We start from the raw sequence: 23,911 nt of genomic DNA on the forward strand, positions 1-23,911 counted from the left end.
GAAACAGCTCTTCCATCAGAGCTGGGTTCCCTGCAATGAGGGGTGAAGAAGATACGAACTTGAGAAGGAACGAATGCAGTGGTTCAGAAATTTGGTTTCCTGCAAAGGTCTTTCTCCTCCTCACCTTTCCTAGGTGCCTTAACTTTGGAAAAAAATGTTTAATAAAAGAAATGTGGGAGAATGTATTTTACTATATTTTCAAACAGGCTGGGAACTTTTTTCCCCCTTTTCCCAGGAATTCAGATTTTATGGTTTTAACTATTAAAAAAACCCAGAAGATGAGAGGGAAAGTTCCTTTCTGATAACATACTAGTGACTCACTTGAGAAACAACATAGTGACACTGTTCATCATTCCAGGAGCATCTTGCAGCACTCCTTTTCTATCTCACTTTGGTTTTTTTGCTTCAGCTGCAATTAATTACGATAACATTCTGAAGAAGGAAAAAAGGGGGGGTTGGCGAAGACAGACATTTTCTTACCTTGCCCTTATATAAAATTTTAGAGACAGGACATACAATACAAGCTGTTCCAGCACCAAACATCTCCTTTACTCTGTTCTCTTCCAAGGCAGCTGTCAGGTCACTCATGGTGATGTATCGCTCAGACACTTTAAATTCGCCCTGCACAAGAAGAATCAACCATAAAAACAGTAAAGAATTGTTTGCATTTTTGTTTTCCATGTTGAAACATCTCTAACAAAACTACTAGCCTAGTAGAAATCAGTCTAGATTTGGCTGTGATCCTGTGATCTTTTCAAACCTCCCAGTATCACACAAGATAGACTCTGATCAAAAGAATGGTCTGCAAGGAAGCCAGTGGTTTGCCAGATACAATGCTGATGACTAAGTGGCATTTCCCTCTGATTTGGTACAGAATATGAACACTGCATTAGGGAATAACACAGAAGAATTTGTCATGGGTTATGTGACACAGGATCTGACTATGCATGGTCTCTAGCATGCTAAAGTTTGTACAAAAATTACTCAATTTTGTCAAGAGAGCTTTGCACTCCACTCTTGGACAATTCCTAAGCAAAATACAGTCTGTTAATTCCACCTGCAATGCCAACTAGATGTGATACATTTCTTTAAAACCTGGTGAAATTTCACACTGTAGTCTGCACACAAATTAACTGTACTGCAGGTATGAGTAAAACTATTAGCATTAGACAGTCTTAACATAGGAAGTGTTTTACCTTCTACAAACGTTGAAGAATGCATAGGAACTGATTGAATGCATAGCAACTGATTGAGGGGATGTGCTTAAAGAACAAAAATAAACACTGGACTTTGAAATTTTCATTTCATGGATTTATATTGACTTTATTGTCCTATCAGACCAAACTAAAGCTCAGCCCTTGTTTTATAAGCAAGCTTTTTAACAAGAAACAGAGATACTTACGATAGTGGAAAACATTATTAGCTCTAGACAGGATAGTATTTGGAGAGAGAGGCAGGGACATCACGAAAGCAGAGTTGCAGACAGGTTAGGGAATGGAAGTCAGGAAGAACACAAACTTTGTGAGAGCAGAAGACACTTCATTATTCAAGAGGACTGAGGTGAGACTCTGGTATCTCACAAACAGGCCCTTTCAACTGGGAATATCTGTCTGTCTTGTAAAGGGGGTGCGACTGAGGAGTGTGCATGCATATGTGCACTAAGGGAGTATCAATATGAAGAAAGACACATAGGAGTTCAGTGCAGATCAGTAAGTGGCACGCATGTGCCACAAAGTAGATGCCTAGCAATCTTCACTGCAAGTTAGATCTAAGTGATATAACTATGAACTGTATTTCAGGAAGTCTTTCAGCTACAGGTGGCTGGAAGCTAAGTCAATACTGGGGGAAGGTATCACACATGCCTGTGTTATTCCTGTTACTCCTCCCTAAAACATAAGCCTGGCCAAAACCAGGAGACAGGATAGCAGGCTTGATGAGCTGTACAGCGTTCTTATCCAAGCCACAATAAAAACTTTGAATACAGTACAGGCAGAGTGAACAGTTTGCTGTATTTCAAGATATGGGGAAGTCCCAAGTGTCCAAATATGTACTTGGATGGCTACACTACAGAACTGGAATATGGAAGCAGACAGATGACTTCAAGACTGTGGCTGGATTTTAGGCTGCATGCTAGTTATTAGAAACAATGGTGGAACCATGAGAACCAAGTGGAGAAATAGTGTGCTGATGACTGAAGTAGTCATGCACGGTAATTGTTTGTTTCCTTCCTTTAAGTTGCTGGTACCAGTGGGTTTAATGAGAATTTTCACGTTAAATACTAACCGGAGCTACTGTAATAAGCTTGGTATTGTTCTGTGTGACAGGTGTGGGTACTCTGATGATGCTGCTGGGAATCTATGAATTAGCATGCCCTTAGTTCCCATTTAAGTTAAGGGATTTGACCAGATCAGTTGAACTTCAAGATACTGAGCACCAGGAATGCTTGCTTTTGTTGACGTTATAACATGATAGTTGAAACCATTACTAACAAGGTCAAAACACTCACCCAGTTGCGTGCCAGTTCCAAAATGCTTTGTCTTGTCACTCCTGGAAGGATGATGCCATCTAAAGGTGGGGTTGCCAGTTCGTCTTCTATCAAACACAAACAAAATAGAAACACTGGTTGAAAAACCAAGAGACAAAATAGCGTTTACCAATATTACACCAAACATCAAAATTAAAAATAAGTCAAATCATACCAGAAACGTTCCCTACCCAGTAAAATGTAACATTTATCAGAGTTCTGTAAGAACACAAGTCACACAAATTCAATTCCAATAAGTTGCTGCTGAGTGTTTGGATCTGAGTACACTTCAGTGGGTGGGGAAAAAGCATATTTAATACATTAAGAAATACATGGCTAAAGCCTAGTAGTAGGTTTTATTCCTCAGGGTATTACAGATTCACTGTATAATTACTGGGAACAATTGAATGGCTCAGTCTTCAAATTCAGAATACAGGGGCACAAGGGAAAGTGATGCCTAATAATCCCAGGTCAGATCATGACTTTCCCTGAACTGCTTTACATAATTTAGGAATATTTGGTTCAGTATACCTACTTCTTAGCACTAAAATGAAACATCTAACAGAAATTCTGAGGCTCTTTTCTGAACAAGCAAAGCAGTGGAAACCTTGCCAAATGTGTCTTGAGAGGAGACTTGTTAATGATCTTTTGTCTTAGTCTAGGCATCCTTTTTTTCCCCTAATTTTCTCTTTACACAAAAAGTGCAGTCCTAATAAAATTCCAAAAGCAACAACAATTCAAATTGCTCAACTAGTTCATCTCTTTAGCTTGTTTTTCTTGTTTGCTTTTGAAAAAGAACATCAGATAAATGTTCATCTAACGTAACGGATGAAACAGTAGACAAATTGTAACCTATATTTGGTAAATACTTAAATTACAACACAGAAGTTTGTATGTAGTCTTTGTTCTTCCAACTGACCTTTTCAGCAAATCAGAGTTAATCTTTTTCCTTTTAAACTATCACTTTCCTTTTAAACCACTGTATAGCATAATCAGTATTTTCTATTATCAGACAATACTGAGCATTTACACTCTCAGACAGCCAGGCTCTTTTAAGACAGTCTCAAATTTGCACAGAGAAGCAAAGACATACACAGTCTTTCAGAAATACTCCTCATATTTTTTTTCTAACCATTTTGTCTTCCTGGTGAGAAGTCATTATCTTTCTTGATCTTATAAGAATATTATCCTGCTAATTAAATCCACAAACTATGAAGGTTTTTGATACATTTTTACCTAGGACATGTAAAAGAGCACAATATGTGTCTTCATGTTTTTATTACGCCCCCTTCTCCCCACCCACAAAACATCACTGAATCCAGGCCTGTTTGAACCAGTCCCAAAGGAGAAGCTGTCTTAAAAATGTTTCTATATGTCCTGTGAAAAATTGCAGCTGGGTAGAAGAGAGAAACATGGTATTCATCCTTGGACTGAGAGAGCAGGTTGAGCTCAGCTGCTTAATACTCTGTTTTCAACAGTCTGCTAGATAATTCTATACACAAACACCGCCTGCCAGCCACCGCATACACAGCTCCAGACTTACTACAGCATGGGCTCTTTCCCACTCTGCAAGAGGGAGCTTTGAGAGTTGGGGTGGGCTAGAGGAAATGGAGGATAAATAAATGGAATTGTTAATTGAATCTGGTCCTCGCTGTCCATTCTCTCAGGAAACGTCTCTTACTTTTCTTTTCAATGCAGCCACCCCTGGATTTATTCATTTGGACTAGTTTTTCCTATCTATGCTTCCATATTCCTTTTATGAGGATCCATACATACATAAGTAATAGATGTAAACTGCCATGCCAAAATGTATTAAAATGCTGCTATATCTTCTGCTCCTGTTTGACTAACCAATAGTGCCATGTCCTAACCTATCCTGGACTCCTTTCTCATACAGTCAGGAACAACTGCCTTTCTTTTTCAGCCTGTCTAGCATCACTCCTAATTTTAACACCTGTCTGGTCCTAATTCTGGCACAACGATCAAAAGAAGAGGACTTAAAAACTTTCCATGAACCACAGGGCTGGCCTAATTCTGAATACTGAAAACCTGATGTGACCCCATCATACACAAGTGCTCCCCTTTCTCTAACAGAAAACTTCAGATAATGTGGACCTTAAAACAAAGATTGTGACTACACACCAGATAATGTTCTCTATTCGGTGATTTTGTCACAGATCTTGGCCAGGACCTGCTTAAGCTCAATGACATATAATAATTGATTTGAGCTAGTTTGAAAAGGTGCTAGGCCAAACCAGAGGCCAAACAGCTCCGAGCAGACAGAACACGGGAGTCTCTAAATGTTTCAAACAGCCTGGTCTGTTGAATTTTGTCAAGTATACATATGATGTCTACCAGCCTGGGGCCACTGAAGGAACATCTGCTCCCCTGGTATCCGGCAGAGATGATAATGCTATACAATATGGTATGCCAAAAAAGCTCATCTTCTCTGTCAATTGATGCCAAACCAGGCTCCATATAACATCAATTTGTCCATCTCCAAAAAAATAGACTGTGAGCTCACAGACTCCATTTGCCTTCTGAATTATTTTGATGGGCTAGAAGCCTTAAAATGCATAGTAGCAAGAAGGCAAAAAGTCAGGGTTTCTCTTCAGTTGACTACTGTTATTGTTATAGGAGTAGCACTATCAGTCCAGTGCCCCATTACACCAGGCATGGTATAGGAATGCTGTAACAATGGAACACCACCACAGTGTTTAAAGGGATTTTTAAAAAGCAAGAAGTGGGGTAAAGGCATCTGAAGGAAAATGTCAGGGTTTCTCTTCAGTTGACTACTGTTATTGTTATAGGAGTAGCACTATCAGTCCAGTGCCCCATTACACCAGGCATGGTATAGGAATGCTGTAACAATGGAACACCACCACAGTGTTTAAAGGGATTTTTAAAATGAGGCCTTGCATATTACACAGCTTCAATTTTTACACACCTGTATTTATGAACATATAGCAGATAAGATTCCAAACATGAGATGCCTTCAGTATTAGTCACTCGGTAACAATGCTGAGAAATGCACCAAAATATATTTTACCAAAAATGATAACAGATATCAAGTCAACTTCAGGGTCAAGGAGAACCCAGGTAATTCAGATTTCACTACTATTAACAGCTGACTTCCTCTGCCAGTTTGTTCTGGACCTTGCAATTTGTTTTTTATTTCCCCTCAGGCTTTTCTTCTACTCTCCCCTCATGCAACCACTCTGTCTTCACGTCTCTGTCGATTTACTTTCCTCAATTACTTCGCCCTCCTTTTCTTTGTCTGCCATCTCATTCATCTGCTGCTCTCCCCTCCATGCTATTGCTACAGCTTTCTATTAGAGCAGAAGGTATGATCCTTATTTGATTAGTAGTCTACTTCTACAAGACACTTCTGCAGCACAAATAATCCCCCACCTACAGAACACTAAGCAAACTTGCCTGATATTTTACCTGACTGTTCCAGAGAATCTTTTAACACATTTAATTTTCAATTTATGTAAGCTATTTTGAAGTGGGCATTATTAATCCTCATTTTAATAACAGCACACAAAAAATAAGTAATGCCTGAATGCTATTCACAATGCCTTAACGTAAGAGCTAGAAGTAGAGCCCAGATGGTTCCAAATCATTCTGAAGAAACTGTATTTTTGGAAAGTGCACAGAGATTTCATAGTTAGCAACCTTCAGGTTAGAGATATGTTTAAATTTTAAGGTTTTCCATAAAGTCAAGCCTATATTCTAGACAGAAGAACAGATATTAGTAAAAGAAATGAGTTTCAATGTCAAGAGCTTCTTGGAATCATTACGTGCTCTGAAGAGGCAGGTAGAAGGCACTGTAGGGTGACCAAAATCTTCATTTTGTGAACATAAACCATAAACAGTATTTGATGAATGAAATATCACACTCCTGTATTTATGCAACAGCAGTGATCCAGATTTGGTCATATTATAAGCCTCAACCAGAGCAATAGCAGGCATACAACAGCAGCATAGAGCATGTCATGTTATTTTACCAGAAACTGAGTAGTTTCCTTCCCTACTCTCTTCTCAATGTCACAAGCAAAACATTTTCCAGGCTCCTCCTGCTGCCCAAGACAACACGTCATGTTTAGTCACAATGCTGTAACTGAAAATATATGCAGCAAAGGCTTGCAAGAAAAGCCTACTCTCATTGGAAGCATAGATGTCCTTTAGTCTAGGCTTTTTCTGAGCTGGGTCTTTGATTTCTTATACACCAAGGACAGCAGCTCAGACTACTCTCCAGTGATCTCTGAACACACAAAGAAGGGCATTTTCCTTTTGATGACGATCTGCAATTTCTGCCTCACTATTTTTACATAAGATCCCTTCTCTCTCAGCTGCAGATTTTGCATAACAAAACAAAACCAAACCCTAAGGAAGTATCCTTTGTGAAGTGACAGAACATAACAGCAAACACTTTTTAGATCACCTTTTCAAGCCATAGGCAGGTATGTGACGACACACACTGGCAGCAAGAGTGATTCTCAACCCAAGATGTCACAAAATAAGTATTCATCAACACAGTGGGAGACAGCAAAATGCTCCAATGATGCTAATGACCATGTCGCATGAAACAGCAGGTTTGCCAGTATACAGTTAGCTTGGGTGGTATGAATTACAAGTTGTTTGCTATGACCACCTCACAATAGTACTATTCAGTAGTGCACTGGTAACACAGTGATTGGCAGATCTTTGGAACAGCACGGTGCTGCAGCTGGATAATTCCAGCATATTCCTGGTTTAAGTACAATGAGAACATTGAATTCTAATTATGTCCCCCGTTCAGTGTCCTTTCCATGGGCAGAATGAGCCAAAATCTATTTTCATGTCTCTCCAGTGAAGTTACACAAGGTGTGAATTAGGCCATCTAGCTACACTGACAAATCTACTGCTGCTATAACAACAAGATTTCTCATATTTATAGTTTCATTCACAAGACTTCACAGACTCATTCAACACTGAGGCAGTATCATCCCTCTCCTTTCAAAGACGGTAAACATTTTGCAGAAGAACAACTAATGAAACTGGAGATGGGAGTCAGGTAGCTGGATTCCCATTACCCTACACTATCCAAAGCACACTGCTGTCCCCACAGAATGCTGCCCCTGTACTGCAGCTGAGCACTGTAAGAAAAATGTCAATTTTCAAGGGTACCCACGGCACTATGACAAAATCAGAGTCTGAACCCTGAATCTGCTGCCATGCAAAAATTTAACATTTAATTTTCATGGAGGGCCAGTACTCATGGAAGACAGGAGCTGTGCTTTTATTCACTTTCCTATACACTGGCTCAATTCTTTAAGGACTCAGAGCCATGTAGTCTTCAAACCAGTTCTCAGGCGCAACTATCGCTTCTCAAGCACTGAATACTTGCATGCCCAATGGGTGTTTTTGAGACGCACAACTAGTTGGCTTCTCATTAACTAGATAGCTTTCTAATCAGCATGTACATTGCTCAGAGATGACTGTGGGTACAAAGAGGTAAAAATGGCTTCAAGAACAATGGTATATCTTGAAAGCATCATCTGAGCACTAGTGATGTGGAGTGATGACTGATGTTTCTCTCTCTCTGCTTCCACTGGATAGAACTTCAAACTCTTCACAGAAAGGGTCGAGTTCTTCAGCAGTTGGATGCTGCAATAGTTTTGGCTATGCTTCAGGAACATCTGACTTGCCAGAAGGTGATGGGAACCACTCATGCCGAAAGCCACAGAGTTTGAAGCATTACACAACCATAAGGTCTTTTTAGTATGTCTGCATTGTTTCTGAACCTCCTTCAAGATCAAGCACACTGTTAGAGTTGACAGCAAACCTGCAGTGTGACCTTGTGTATGGCTAGACCCTACCCTTCTGAGCAGGCAGACTGGCCCAACAGTTTAGTATGTTATCAGTAGGCAGTACTCACAGCTGCTCCAGAATCTTCTCTTTCACAATGGTATAACTAACAGTCAAATAGCAGTCTTCAGAAGAGAACAGACATTTCCTCTGTTAACTCATCTTCATTAAAAAGTTTATGATATGCACTCTAATAATCATTTTGTGGATTACACTCCCAACCATCTACTCTGTTAAAGTTTTCATGTTTTGTGTTACTGTACCTCCATCTTCATTTATCCAGTAGAGAAACAGATTCATTGTTCCAACTTCAGTTATTTGGTGATCTTCTCCATAGAGCCACAAAACCTGCTGGCAGCCTAATTCCTGGGCTTCTTGCTGGGCATAAATAGAAGAACCATAATTCCTTACAGAAACAAAAGAAAGAGCAAACAGTTATGAGTATCTGGTTGGGTATTCTCTCATTTCTGTGCAAGGTTTTGTGCACATCTACCTCATAAGCAAATGCTCTGCCCAGTCACTGCTTGTCCCTGAAATATTTTCATTAGAAATACTCTACTATATATCATTTGTGTCTACAACCCAAAAACTCTGAAGAGCTGAACAGCATCAAAAGCTCAAACACATCTGTCCAAATTGTCTTAAAAATATCTCTTGTTCCATTTTCCAGACATTCTAATCATTGCAGTTAGACACCTTAGGAAAGCATTTATATTTATTTAGCAGTTGGCATCCTGGAGAGAGAGTAACAATTCCCATCCAGCTCATGTTTTTTAGAAAAAAAAGCAAAACAAAACCATCTACCTCATCTCATATATGTCAGACGAACAGATGGGTCATATATGTCAGATGAACCTCTTAGAACACAAAAATCACCAGAGGCAAATTATTTATTTTCTAGTAAGACATTCACAAAATTAGTAGCTTCAGGAGCTGCAAATGGGCCTTGATGAATTCCATATACCTGAGGAGCAACTGTTTTCCTAAAATGCTGCCCACAGAGTGAACCTGACTGAATAGTATGTGTTGACTTTGTAGCTGCTTTGAGGTGGGGAAAAGCCACTTTCGCTGCTGATGTGCAACAACCATCTTGACCCAAAGACAGCAGCTCCAAAGTCCTGACCACACTGGAGTTAAGTTCTCACCTCTGGGCACAAATCAAGTCAGTAGTGCCTCCAGACATTTATTTTTTCACAGCTGATGTATGAAGGATGCACAGGAAACAATTAATACACTTCTAAAACTAAACAAGAACTCACAAAGATCTCAGAACATCAGACTGAATGAAGGAAAGCTCTTTTCTTGCCCTTTGATTATTCTACTAGCTCTGTTGAGCAGCACTTGACAAAGACTAACTTCCTGCCTAGAAAAGAAACTCCCACTAAGTTTTGTTTAAACCAAAGACCAAGGGTGTATAATCAAGTCACTTATTTGGCCACATACAAGTTGTTTGCTCCAGTCAAGTCCTAAGCAGCTTCACTCTACAGGTCAAGTACTTGGACATTAAAAAATAATGTTTCTACCTAACTGGTGCTTTGGCCAGACTATGGCCAAGTCAATGCTGATAATTGTCTCATGCTTTCCCTTAAACACCCGTACTCCCCTAGCTAACTGCAGATGGTTTGTCAAGACAGTCTGCCAAGGAAGGAGGTCAGCAGTCAATGCTGCTCACTGCCCAGTTGGCAGCAGGCTGCTATACTGAATACTGCATCACAGAGTGATATATTTAGTGTCAACTTCTGCAAGGGGAACAGCCAAAGTATTACATGGACACCTTCCAAGTCCAGTTCCTCTACTTGAGACGCTGCAAAACTGCCTCTGCAAATAGTCCACTTGGCTGTAATATCCAAACAAAAAATATGCAACTGAGTTGTATAAATAGTATTTGCAAAGTCCAATTTTAAAATCTCTGTTATAGTACATTGTTTGTTTAACTGATGCATTTAATACCTTTACTTCTGATGGATTAGATACTTCACTAAAAACCAAATCTCCTTTGTGAGCTATGTAGATGTAGAATCATGTTTCCTTACCCTCCCAGTTTGCAGTCTCCTGTTCCTCCTTTCCAGGCTCTCACATACTTTGGATCTGCCCATAGGGATATTGGATTAAAGCTTCCGCTTGCAAAGTAAGGGCCCACAGGGCTCAGTATGACATACAGTAGGGCTTTAGTCGGCTTCTTCACTCCAAGGGAAGGCTGAAAAGAAGGAATGTAAACAAATCAAATGTTACTAGTATACTTCACTCCAAGCACCAGATGCTGCACAATTAGCTTCCGAAATACCGGTTTTCGATGACCTGCAGCACGAGAGTGCTTTTACCAGAACAGTGCAAAGTGCTGCAATGAAGAGAAAAAATATATATAACTTCCCCCCCCCCCATACAAGCAACATAACAACCCTAATTTTACACACTGTCACCATCCACTTACAGCTGTTTCATTTATCTATATGTTATTCTAATCTTCTCAAATAGTTTCAAGCTTTTGAGAACTCAGAAATTAGCTTAACAATATACTATATAATTATAGGAATTAATCACAACAGAAGCCTGCAAAGCCGTCTGGGGGGAGGAGTGGCAAGGGCCACTGCTAGGAACAACAGTGGAGGAAGCACTGTCAGCTGCATTAATGATGAGAATTAGCCAATGTCACTTAGAATGGGCATTGGTAGAGTTGAGTGCTGGCTCTGCGAATGAGTGTGTGACGAGCTACAATTTTGCCTGCTGGCCATGGTTCACAGAACAGCACAGGAAATAACCTGGAATGTATCACTTTTTCTTTTTTCCCCTCCTCTCTAAGAGATGGCTTCTCACACTTCAAGTCATCACCATCAATACTTGAAGGTGGAGGTGAAAATTCTGGCACTGGTCAAAGTCTGAGTACTGTGATAGGGGACTCTGTTTAACTATATGATCCTTTGCAAAGCTCAGGACCGACAGAATCACAGAATTACTGAGGTTAGCAGGCACCTCTGGAGATCACCTTGTCCAGCCCCTTGCTCAAGCAAGGTTATGTACAGATGGCTGTCCATGATTCTTGGGATCTTCTATGCAACTGAATAGGTCAGTATTTTCTCTCCACTCTGAAAAACCAGTCTCGTAAAAAGAACAAGCTCATCCTTTGTTTCTAAAATTTTATCTCCATTAGAAAAAGTTATTGAACTTAAATCTTTAGGATCAAAGGAAAACACTGTGCACAGAGCACGTGATGCTAAAACGGTAAATGGGAGGGAAAATAATAATGTAATAATGTAACTACTGAAAAATTCAGATAAGCCTTCCTCAGGTGCTGAGAGGGTTCTTTTGATTTCTCTCTACCTTACTCTTTCAGCAAAACTTCTAACAAGCGAAAGATTAACTAACTGAGATATTGATATTTTCCTGATTCTTACACAATGATTCAAAAGATCGTGCTGACCGGGTTTCCTAATTATCCTGATACATAAAAGATTAGCAAGACACACAACCTGGAGACAACATACTACATCACAGGAAGGTTAGATATGTTGGCTAACCTGAAACAAATTCCAAGAGCAAACAAATTTCCAAAAAACAAAAAGAGGGAAAAACCCCTCAATTTTTAATATTAAACTTTACAGTCACTAAGTGGAGATCCTTCCGTCTGAAAATCTGCAACTAGTTTACAAGCATTAAATTAATGGAGTCCTAGAATACCTGTGAAATGTATAATGCTCATGTATGGTAACTACTTACAGACGTGGATATTGCAGAAGAGTAACTTGCCAAGTTGGGAACCATACATTCTTTAACTTCCTTGTCCTGTACTCTACCATTATAGGTTTCTCTCTTGCCACTACTAAAAAAAACCCTTTCAAGTTTTAAATAAAATAAACTCCCTGTTTCTAATTCCCTTTATAAATACTATAGGCTTGACTCACACCCACATGAAACGCACACAGTACACACTAATATCTAGTTGCTAAGGAGCCTCTTGTAAGGTCAGGTTTATCTGGGTTCAAGAATAAATTGACACAAGAACTTGTTCTTAGTTCTGGTAAAAGTCTCTCTCAGAAGAGCCATTGTAATTTACTGGGTAGAATCTTCCAAAATCTCACTAAAGTCAGGATGGCAGTGTGAGATGAAATCACAAAATCTCCACAGCAAATTTCTGTTCACTCATATTTTCTCCGGATTATTAGTATTTTAAAGGCATACATTACTAGGTCACAAATAACTATCCTTTTACTACAAACCCAAATTTAATCTAAATTTTGCCGTTACTACTCAGAATATTTAGTAGCCTACTTTCTGTGATCTGAATCAATGTGTCCACTAGGTGGTGGTGTGGCCAACATAAATTTGTGAAATAGAGCTACAGAAGTGAAAACACTGAAACAATTTGCCCCTGAGCTGTAATACTGTTGTCTAGTGACTGCTGCGTATTTCCCTTTATGGATGGAAGCTTTTGCCTCATGCTTAAATACATAAATGTTGAGAAGGGAAAAAAAAAACGTTTCACACCTCGGTTCCAATTAAGGTAGGACGGATATAGAGGCTGGCAGCTGTTGAGTATGGGACCCACTCCTTTTCCACTTCCACAAGCTTCTGGATGCACTGTAACAGCTCATTCTGGTCAAAACACTGGGAAGGAAAAGCAAAGGGAGAAAAGCAAATGGAGAAATATAGCCTGAACACTCTGTGATCTTTACAGATCCATATAGTAAGGGGGACATTTCATCAGGATACGTTACAGTGACAGTCCATAGACGTTCATAGGACTACATCATCTTCCTTAAGTTAATTTCTTACTGAATTTAAGATCCCAAGGTCTTTGCCAGTGTGCCTTTTTATATAGTATCCTGAATGCCCTCCTGCTGCTACAAAGTATCTTTCTGAGATAGTAAAAAGGAGCCCTTGACCCTTCTTGCCTCTAAAGCACGTGTAGAGAAGTCCTTGTGCAGCCAACACCTTCACTTCGGCATGCTGCAAGCTACAGTACCACCTCTTCTGCAGAAGAGTGCTTTGGGTTATAACTCCCAGGGGCGCATCACATCTCCCAGTTTTACAAAGTTGAAAAATTCTTACAGTAATAAACTAGTAAGTGTGGGAGGAAATTCACTGGCCAATATACAACTGCTAAAAGCAGTGTTAAGTTGCTAGCAGGAGCAAAAATTAAGGCACTCAGAGGCTGAAGGACTAAACTGAAGTGGAAAGAAGAAAAGGAAGAACATCAGCACCAGAACAATTTCAGGAGCTGTCTGCATGCAAGTACTTGCAGAACAGCACTAATCCCTCAGAAACAGACTGAGTATATCTGAGGAAGTAGGCAGACAACAAAGAAAGCAAAACTCTGTTGTGATTTAAAAGAAAAATGCATTTTAAAGAGTTCACTGAATATGACCTCTTAACAAAGTCTAACCAAACTATTAAAGAGTTAGTGTGTTTGATACGTTACACTACTGTAAAGTTTCAGAGATTTGCACTCTGAAACTGAAAATATGCTCTGACTTAAGGAGAATAAGATGCCTTGTCTACATACTGGCAGACTTGCTCGTCTCGCTGATCGCACCATCCTGTCCATGTTGAGAGTTGGCCGGAACAGGCGGATTTTGCCATCCACTCCTCGGAAAGCCTTCATTCCTTCAAACAACTACCAAGCCAGAAAGGAGGGAAAAGAAATCAAACAGTAACTGAGATATGTTATCCCACGATGATCTGTGCAAAAGCAGAACACACCCTTTGGAAATAAAAGAACTTCACTTTCCTGCTCACACTACTCAAGGCACAAATGCTAACTAGTTAATCCTTGCAACACACTCCTGTGAGGTAGTATTGTGAATTTTATATTACAAAGACAACCTGCCTATGCTTCAGATATATCTTTCTCTGTCAGGGGACTTACTGATAATAATTTTTTTTCATAATTTGCTTACAACAATTAAAATTTGTAGCATATGTTTGACTTAACTATTCCCTCACATCCTGGCTGATATCTAAGGCTGAGTTAAACAGTACTGTCCCTCACGGAAAAGAACTATAAAATTTAATTATACATGTTAATCATTTTTAGGTCTCTGTCCAAAACACATTTTGGTAGGAAGCATAGAATAAGGTAATTAAGGGAACTCTGTTGCAGTTCTTGGTGTAGTTGTAGCAAAATCTTGGTTGCTTATTTCCCCTGTATGAAGCTATGCTATGGAACGGGTTTAGTTAGAAAAAGAGACAGATGCATCAGCCGTACACTAGAGCAAGAATGCATGAAAATGTTTTATCTGTGCTTTACAGGAAACTTAAATTAGTCATAATATCCCATCAAACTACAGAATCCAGATGACTGGTGTAGACAATCAATTTACCAGAAACCCTTATCACAGTAGTGCCCTCCCAGTAGAATGCTCCACAACATCTCCTAGCCATGGCAAAAAACATATGCCCACAAAATATCCACAGTTATTTTCAGTTACAGATCGATAACTTCCAGTTATAGACAGAAAACACATGTATTACATAAACTCCCATTAATATATAAGTATATACAGGTATTATTTAGATGAAGTATTAAAGGATCGCTTATGCTTATAGACAAGAGTTCTGATTTTTAGAATTTATTTTTTAAAGCATTTCTTTGTTCATTAAATTTCAGTATAAGTTCTATGAATTTAGTTGCATCACTGCTGTTAGTCTCCTCAGACTTCTCCTCCCCACTGTTCCACAAAAAATGGCTGGAAATATGTTCTGTGTGGTTGGAAGTCTACATATACAGGATTTTTATTTGGAAAAAAAGAATCCTGTACTTGTGTCTAAGTAATTTTAGTAGAATACTCAAGGTTTCATTATTACTAAATTCTATATAATTTTCCCATAAGGATCATGCAATGTTTAAAAAGTTTCTTTGCAGTCCCATGACAGAGCTAGGTCCTTCCACATGTCAAATTTTAACTGGTTTGTAACTGGGTTGCAGAAATCCTGACAATCTTCCTTAGGCTACATGCCAACTATGTAGCAGAACCAGAATTAGAACCCAGAACTTTTTGCCTTCAAAATTTATCTTAGTCCTTATTAAAAGCTTTGCACACTATTTTGAAAAAGAAATTGTTCCTACGAGAGACATTATAGTTACAAGAAAAAGATTCTACCTTTAATAACGGATGGCACAGCTGGTGATATGGTTGATACTTTGATATGATTTTTATTGGGCCAATTACTAACTAATATCACACTTCTGTAATGCTACTTTCTTATCACCAAACAGTTGTTTCCCCCCACCCTGCTCCCAAACACATTCACAGAACTTTTAATGAGAGGGAAGAGGAAGGAATGTTACAACTAAGATTTGATCAATGGTTTGAGAGAAGAATCACATCATTACTGAAACACAAAGCCTTCTCAAGCTGTTAAATCTTTTTCTCCACAAAGAAATACTTTTAACCTTCCAGACCTCAGTGAAACCTTTGACTCACTGAAAAGGGAGACAGTGATGTGTTCCAGAAATGCTCAATTTGAATAAAAGCAACTGCTGTGGTTGCTTGATGGTTGCTACAGTGGTGAGCAAACAATATTATCTGACATCTGTACATCACAGGAGCTGGATCTGGAGTTCAGCAGATCCAGACTATCACACTGTATCATGGAGGGCAAGGAAAAAGGGGAGGGAATGCCAAATTCATTATTTTTGTTATACCCACTGTGTATTCATTGAGCCACAGCATTGGCACCAGATTCTCCTCTGTCTGTCCTCTTGGCTAGAGGAAACGTGATGCAATAAGGGTAAAAGAATAAAAAAAATGGAAAAAAAAATAAGAGCATGTTCATATTAGCAATTATTCCAGACTGGGCCAGAGGCCAAGCAGTAAAGCAATATGCTACTAAGAGTGAAATACAGATTTGGGACTCCAGCGTGGTTTCTTACTTCTTGGGCAGATCAAGAGCTGCAAGCTTAGTCACAAGGGCCTGCTGTAATTTACACAGGACCTTTGGAGGCTTGATGACTAGATGGGGAAAAAAGAACAACAACAAAAGATGGCGAAAGCAGGAGCTCAGGGATAACAAGCAGGGAAAAGCTTGATCCTTCCCTTATACTAGTGTTTAAAAAAAAAAAAAAAAAAAAAGCACAAGCAACTCCACTAACTTCAGTGGAGACACTCCCATCTACCCAGAAGTGGGAGGAGAAGCAGGCTTCCATTTCAGCATATGCACCCTACCGAGGCTCTCACACAGATGTGAGTACAGCCAAAGCTGCTCTGAGGACACAAAAGGCAGCTTTAGACAGCAAGCAGCTAAGCACGGAAACTTAACCACGCTGGTTTCCGACTTAACATTTCACCTTCCAAAGTTCCTTGCTGTATATTCTCCACTTAAATACACTTATAGATGCTGAATGTTAGTTCAGAGCTCTCCAGACTTGTTCAGAGTTGCAAACAAGCATCTGTCTAGTCTGTCCTGCAATCCAAGCTATGAACCTTCAAAACTGCTTAAAATAATTCTCACAAAGTGCATGTTCAGTCCCCAAATTAAAGCTGCTCTTGGAATCTCACATGGTCTTATCCAGTGCTTCACTAAGTTACATCAGAGACAGTAATTGGACCGACCCACTGTCAGTGAACTAGAATGCTTTCTCAAAAGAATTTGTCACCACAGAAGAAAGGGCTCACCTTCACTAGGCTAGAAAGTTAAGTGAGATGGAATCCACAGGCCAGAGTGGCTTCTGACTTATACCAACACACACGTAACTCCATTGTAAACAATGGAATTATTCTGGATGGACATCAGTTAACAAAACAAAATGTAACACACTATTAATAAACTTAAGACAGTAATAGTCTTTGCATTACAAAGCTATGGCTTCAAGAGATAATGAAACAAAACAGCAGTTTCCAAATCGATTCAGTACTCACTTCTACAGCATAGTGCAGAGCCGAGGAGGCTGGATGCAACGAAAGGTTCTCAAGAGGCTTAATATAAGGTTTCTCCCATCCTGAAGCCAAGGACCATTCAATTGTCAGCATATTATCAGTGAACACAGTTCCAAATACTAAACCACTGGGGTCTGGTTTTTCCTTGAAAGTCGTAGCTGGGGTGATAATCAAGTCTGAAGCCTGAAGGAACATGAAAACAAAAATGAAGTGTATAAAAATAATTAAGTCAGACTGATTTTAAAAAGATTCTGCATCAGTGAACACAGACAAATACAATATTTTATCTGCAGGGACATTTAATGACAGAATGGTTAAAGGCAGTTATCTCTAACTTGCTGGCAAAGTATTCATACTGTGTATGCACATATACACACAATGCTGCTTATACCAGAAGTCATTAGCATATTTTGAAGCACTGTTAAATGGAGGAAGCAGTACAAGGTGTAAAAACAGAAAATTAGCAGATTAAGATTTATTGGACATTTAGATTAACACATCTACCAGAAACACCCAGAACATAATCTGTATCTCTGAACATAAGCTGAACAGAAATCAATCCCCCTCAGAACTAAGTAGATATGTTATGCTGATTTTCTTTTAATGCATAAAAGTAGTGTGAAAGATCAGAGTCAGCAGTCATTAGATTACTTGGGTCACACTAACTTGTTCATTCACATTCATATTTTCCTAGAAAGATCCCATTAACAAAGAAGGCTAAACGATTCCCAGCATGATCAAACATAGAGACCTTCTCTTAGAATGTCTCTTAGTCTTAGCCATGACTAGCTGCAGAAATTAAGCAGTTTTTTGTACTGGTTTTGGCTGGGATAGAGTTAATTTTCTTTATAGTAGCTCACTGGTGTGAATCACCCTAAAGAACAGCAGGGGAAGAAGAAAAGCAGCATCTCTGGCATGTCACTCCCCTTTTTTACACAGATCGGGGCTAAATAACTAGAGAGGGCTAGAGAGGGCTACAAAGTGGGCAGAGTCTTGATCCACCCTCTCCATTACCTTTCTTTGCCATCTGAGCATTTAAACTCGGCTGGTCAGAGAGGCAAGGAAGAATGCAACAAAGCATTGCATTTGAAGTTCCATTCTCCTTCCTAACATGACTCAGAAAGCACTGACCCCCAAGTGAAATCTTACTCCTCTATGTTGGGTACATATAGAATAGGAATGCAGGTACTTCAGACTATTGTTAAAATGATTTGTGTGTGCACTAAAAAGGTGGTTCTGCAAGAGATATCACTGACTTGGACTTTTCAGACTCAGCACACAATCTGCAAAATGAGAAAAAATTAGTCCCAAGCTTTTGAGAAAGAACACACACATCCCTATCTCTGTAAACAACCTGATTTTCAAGATGTCTTTAATTAACAATGGCCTATTTTTTATTGACTGATTGGTTTTGGTTTGGTTTTTTTTGTTTGTTTGTTTGTTTTGTTTTTTGCTTAATGGCTTAGACATCAAATTAACTTAGAGCTGGAGTACATGAATAGCTAAAAGCTTGTTTCAACCTATCTCCAATTATAGGGTTTGTCTAGATATTACAGTGCATTAGCCTGGTTGAGCTAAGACATAATCTGATGAAACAACTACTTTTCTTAATTCTTCAGAGTACCCTTCATCCTGTGACAGTGAATGTGCCAATGGGAAAAGCACTGCTTAATGATGTCCTGAAAATAAAACTTAATTTTACCCAACAACCTCTTATCATGCACTTTGGAAATAAAGATATCACAGAAGAGTATGGATCAAAATAAAAGCCACAAAGGAGTATTTGCAATTATCCACAATGCAAGACTCAGCTCAGGAAAACACTCAGGCAGGAGCAGGATGTCAATGGGGCTTAAGCTACGATGTAGAACACAGTTATAGCCTTGGCTTTATCTCTGGACAGAATCACAGACAGCTTCTAAAGAACTCCTGCTGCCAGTGGTACTAACAGCTCTCCCTGAAGTCAAGGCGTCTGTCTCATCTCAGGTCATTTTCGTTAAGGTAATTATCTTTACAATACCCTTGCCTGGGGACCAGAATTATCACATGGAGTCTCATCTCCTAGAACTCCCATCAGTGTGCTGATTTCTGCTTTTATGCCTCAATTTGCCACTTCCTCAGTTCTGGTAGCACAACTAGTTGAAAGGCAGCACTATAAAACAGTTTTCTAAACTCACTGGTGTTAATGCATAGCTTTTACTTTAAGGATGGAGAAGGATTTTAACCTGGCTCTTCTCACAGGCCCACAAGCACCTGTTGAGGGAGCAGCAAGCTGCAACCACACGTGAAGAAACACACTAACTTGGGAACATCTCGGCTCTCTCTGACCCAGTTTTGCCACCAAAGATACTTCACCAGATGTGGAGACCTGGGATTCAAGGGAGTCTTGGACAGAGTCCCTAGCATATGAATGATAATTTAATAAAATAATGCCCATCAAATACAAGCACAATGTTGCACTCTAATGGTTAACACAAAGCGGGTCCCAGATCCACAGTCACTCCTATGCTGGCTCATTAGAGACAAGAGCTGGGCCAAGTGCTTGCTCCTGCAAGTTCAATAAAACAGGCACTCCTGCGTGATGGGCAGTCACACGGCAGTGCCTATGGCTTGGAGCAGTAGCCCACACTGCTTAGCTCTCAGCACCAAGGATTTGGGACCTTCTGCAGCCACAAACAGACATCACTGGACTGGATTTCAGATTGGGTCACTCGAAGGCAGAAAGCCTAGAGAGGTAGGTAGCTATAATGTTTATCCAGAAAGGAAGCAAACAGTTTCTGGACCAAGAGCTTCCTGGAGCTGTGCACTCTGAACAAGAAGCCTGCCAGCTGTTTCTCACCCCCTTCAGCATTTATGGAAACCAGCTTTCCTTCAGGCATTTTGCAAACACCTCACTCAACAATATCATGTACGACACTTGACCCATTCCTTCAAACAACAGCGGGAACACCCTGCAGAAGACCTTAAATATAGGCTAAACTGCACAGACCAGTAGGGCAACAATCATTAAGCAGGCAAAAAAGGCAATTTTCCTGATCCTTATAATCCTGTTAAGCTCTCGGGAGATGCATTTAAAATTTGTTTTAGCTATTACTTTAAGATCCTTTCTTAAGGCTCTTCCTGATTATTAATTCTATTGTATTTTTATCCTTCTTTTTACCAAGCAGTGAGCAGAGCAAGTTAAAAGTGTGCAAAACCACCTGAATATTTTTTATGTCAAGACACCACCAAGTGCTGCAATACACTCAATCTTTTTTCCATGGAAGGGGACGGGGGCAGGGAGGTGATCTGGAGAACCCATCCTTGGGGTACTCTCTCTCACAGTGTGTTCTGCAGCATGAAGTATTGCCAGCACCCTACATAACATCTCACCCGGCCCACAGACCCTTTTGGCTTAATGTGTCCTGAAGTCCTGCCCCAGCATTTTGCGATGCTGTTCAAGCAACACCAGCAGGATGGAAACCAGACACTCAGAAGAACCCACAATAAGAGAGCAGACAGGTGACTAATACCAGGAGAACTGATTAAATATCAATGCCTATTACTATAATATCACTCATTAAAGAATTATCACAGAGCTACCATGGTACCACCTATGACCTTTACAAACAGCAAGTTATTTATTTCTTTTGCCAACATTCCTCCAGCCCTGAAAGCAGCATTAAGGATGCGTTTGGAATTGCTATTAACACCCACCTAGATCTCCACTGTTTGTACTGCCAATACAAAGGGCAATTTTCAGCTGGGTTTGTGTTTTGCTGCTTTTGTTTATCAATATGCTTTCAAGCACCTTCTGATGCCACTGCCTAATAAAACCATTAAACCGGAAGAAAAAATGGTAAATGCAGAGACAAAAAGGATAAGAGAGACAAAGAAAGAAACAGATGCGGCACACAGTCTATTGAGTGCAGCTATTCACCCCTGTTACCTAAAGTGAAACGACAAAGACATAGTTCCAGCCTTGCAAACTCTGCATGGCACAACACTACAGTACGTACGAGATACATGTGCTTAGGTCCCAGATCAGGGCATTTTCCTGAGAAATAGGAAGAACAAGATTGCCCTGCCTATGGTAGGCAAAAGGGAGTGCTGGGGAAGCCAGCTGGATACCGTTGATTTTCAGGGCTTATATACCAGCACCACACCTATAAACAGCCACCATCTCTATCAGACACACTTTGTTGACTAGTCCCCCATCTGCAAAGTACCTGCTGATTCCAATGCAACTTCTTCCAAAGTGAAGCTTTACCCCATCCAAGCAAAGAAAATATAGTGGGACCTCCTAAAACTAAAATTCATCACTTGATCAAAATAGATCTTGTCAATCATGAGCTAGGTCAAATGAAAACTGACATGCTGGTCAGTGTCACTTCTAAACAAAGCTGTAGCAAGACATTCTGGTGTCCCTAGCCAAGACATCAGTTTAATGCTTATTCTACCAGCCTTTGCAACAGCCTTAAGTGGATTTAGAGCTGACAGCAGTCTCTGGCCAGTGCTGCTACCCTCATTACTACATTCCTATCTTTCTTAACGTAGAGGGCTGTCTCAGGTAGGTGCAGATGGCAAGGGTATATTTTGTCCTCCTTCTTCCATCAAGTTTTACCAATGCCTTCCCAAATGATCCTTGGCTGCAGTTATTTTCCCTGCACTGAAACTACTAGACCATAAGCAGTAGGTTGAGCAGCTTTAACAGGTGTAATCCATTTGACATACCCAAACATTTCTATCACTTACTTGAGTAAAAACAGAACTGACAGCCTCAGCTGTAAAACAGCTTACAGATTACCTAACTGTAACAGCAAGTTTCAGCAGAGATCCTCAAAACATTAGCATCCATTCAGTAAGACTGACTGTAACCTGTTCTGATTAAATAAGTAATCTCCCTGACTTCTAGTCAAGGTGATTCATTCAAGATCAGAAAGCAACCGCAATTATTATTTCTTATTACTTATGCTGAATTTGTAAGCATATCCTAGCAAAGATCAGGGCCTTCTGATGCAATAGCAGACACGGAAGCACAGGCGAAATGGAATAATTTGTTTTTCCCTTGCACTTGTGAACAACCAAATGTGGTTGCAGTAGCAGACGCAATTTTGAGAAGGAGACAGATTACAAAGAGCATGAGGAATTACTGCAAAGGGGAAAGGTAACAAAGCATAGCCAGGGGGAGTTGGAGAGAAAGAGGCTGGAACTAGATAGAATGGATTTGAGGAGGGCTCCAGGGATGAGGATGCAGTTTTCCCGCCGTTCAGTCCTTGCGGCTGTGGCACCCTCATCATAGCTTCTGGGCTGTCCCCAGCACACACATCTCTAACCCAGTAAGCCATTATTTCTTCTGAGGCAGCTACTTTCACTCCACAACACCTTCTGCTTGTCCTCCTGAATCTGAGACTCCTCCCATATAACACACTGAGGAGAAGAGGTTTGCACAGCCAAAAAGAAGCAGTGGTGGGCAACTAGGTTGAGCACACTAACTAGCCAGAATAAAGTGGCTTATTATTTCACCTTTGGAAGCTGAAACCCTCTCTTCTCCTAAATAAGTTTTTTTTGGCCTTGCAGCCAATGAGCAAGCCACCACCTTTCTCCTGCAACTCATTCAGCTCCATTGCTTTCTAGATGTTGAGCTGCAGGTGGCAGAGGATTGCCCTCATTTTCTTGCTGACCTGAGCAGTGATCTTAGTTGTCTGAAGATTCATAGAATTATTGAATGGTTTGGGTTGGATTGGAAGGGACCTTAAAGACCATCGAGTTCCCACCCCCCTGCCATGGGCAGGGACACCTCCCACTAGTCCAGGTTGCTCAAAGCCTCGTCCAGCCTGGCCTTGAACACCTCCGGGGATGGGGCATCCACAGCTTCTCTGGGCAACCTGTTCCAGTGCCTCACCATCCTCATAGTGAGGAGTTTCTTCCTTAAGAAGCTCATCTGTCATATATCCCAGTCCAGTAGCCTCATACAGCAGGGTTCAGGCTACTATATGTTGCACGTAATTGCTCCTGCAGAGCAGCTACCATGAGCAGCCCACAGGGAACTGCAACTTGATCCAGGAAGAGCCTTCCAGCACATGGGCCTGCTTTCTGTAGGCAGACGTTATGAATCATGCTTAAAAGCTACTACCGTACACACAAAAAAAGGGTTGTGACAAACTGTTGCCAAACTCTGAGAGAAATAAGGGCTGACATGCCAACTCCTCCATCGGTGGCATCAGAGCAGACAGCAGCAGTGATCACAATAATAAAGTCTGTAGTAGAAACAATAAGAACAATAAGAGTTTAATAAGTTTAATATTGTTTAAGAGGACCTTCCAGTACCTGAAGGGGGCCTACAGGAGAGCTGGGGAGGGACTTTTAAAAAGGGCATGCAGTGACAGGATGAAGGGTAATGGATTTAAATTGGAAGAGGGCAGATTTAGACTAGATATTAGAAATAAATTCTTTACTGGGAGGGTGGTGAGGCACTGGTATGGGTTGCCCAGAGAAGTTGTGGATGCCCCATGCCTGGAGGTGTTCAAGGCCAGGCTGGATGAGGCTTTGAGCAACTTGGTCTACTGGGAGGTGTCCCTGTCCATGGCAGGGGGGTTGGAACTAGATGACCTCTAAGGTCCCTTCCAACCCAAACATTTCAATGATTCTATGATCTGGACAGGCTGGACTGATGGGCTGA

General features: G+C 40.4%; 1 protein-coding gene across 1 annotated transcript; it reads right to left on the minus strand.

Annotated features, from left to right (window-relative positions):
- Window positions 1-480: 480 nt before the first annotated feature.
- BCAT1 (branched chain amino-acid transaminase 1, cytosolic) lies at window positions 481-17,433 on the minus strand (the record flags this gene model as incomplete). Its single annotated transcript, XM_010079765.1, has 7 exons — window positions 481-621; window positions 2,507-2,592; window positions 8,641-8,783; window positions 10,411-10,574; window positions 12,860-12,979; window positions 13,878-13,988; window positions 17,233-17,433. Coding segments are annotated over 7 exons (966 nt in total), but the record flags the coding sequence as incomplete, so codon positions are not given.
- Between the last annotated feature and the right edge of the window lie 6,478 nt (window positions 17,434-23,911).

The sequence above is a fragment of the Pterocles gutturalis genome, unplaced genomic scaffold, assembly GCF_000699245.1.
Source record: "Pterocles gutturalis isolate BGI_N339 unplaced genomic scaffold, ASM69924v1 scaffold22994, whole genome shotgun sequence".
In the NCBI taxonomy this organism is placed as follows: Eukaryota; Metazoa; Chordata; class Aves; order Pterocliformes; family Pteroclidae; genus Pterocles; species Pterocles gutturalis.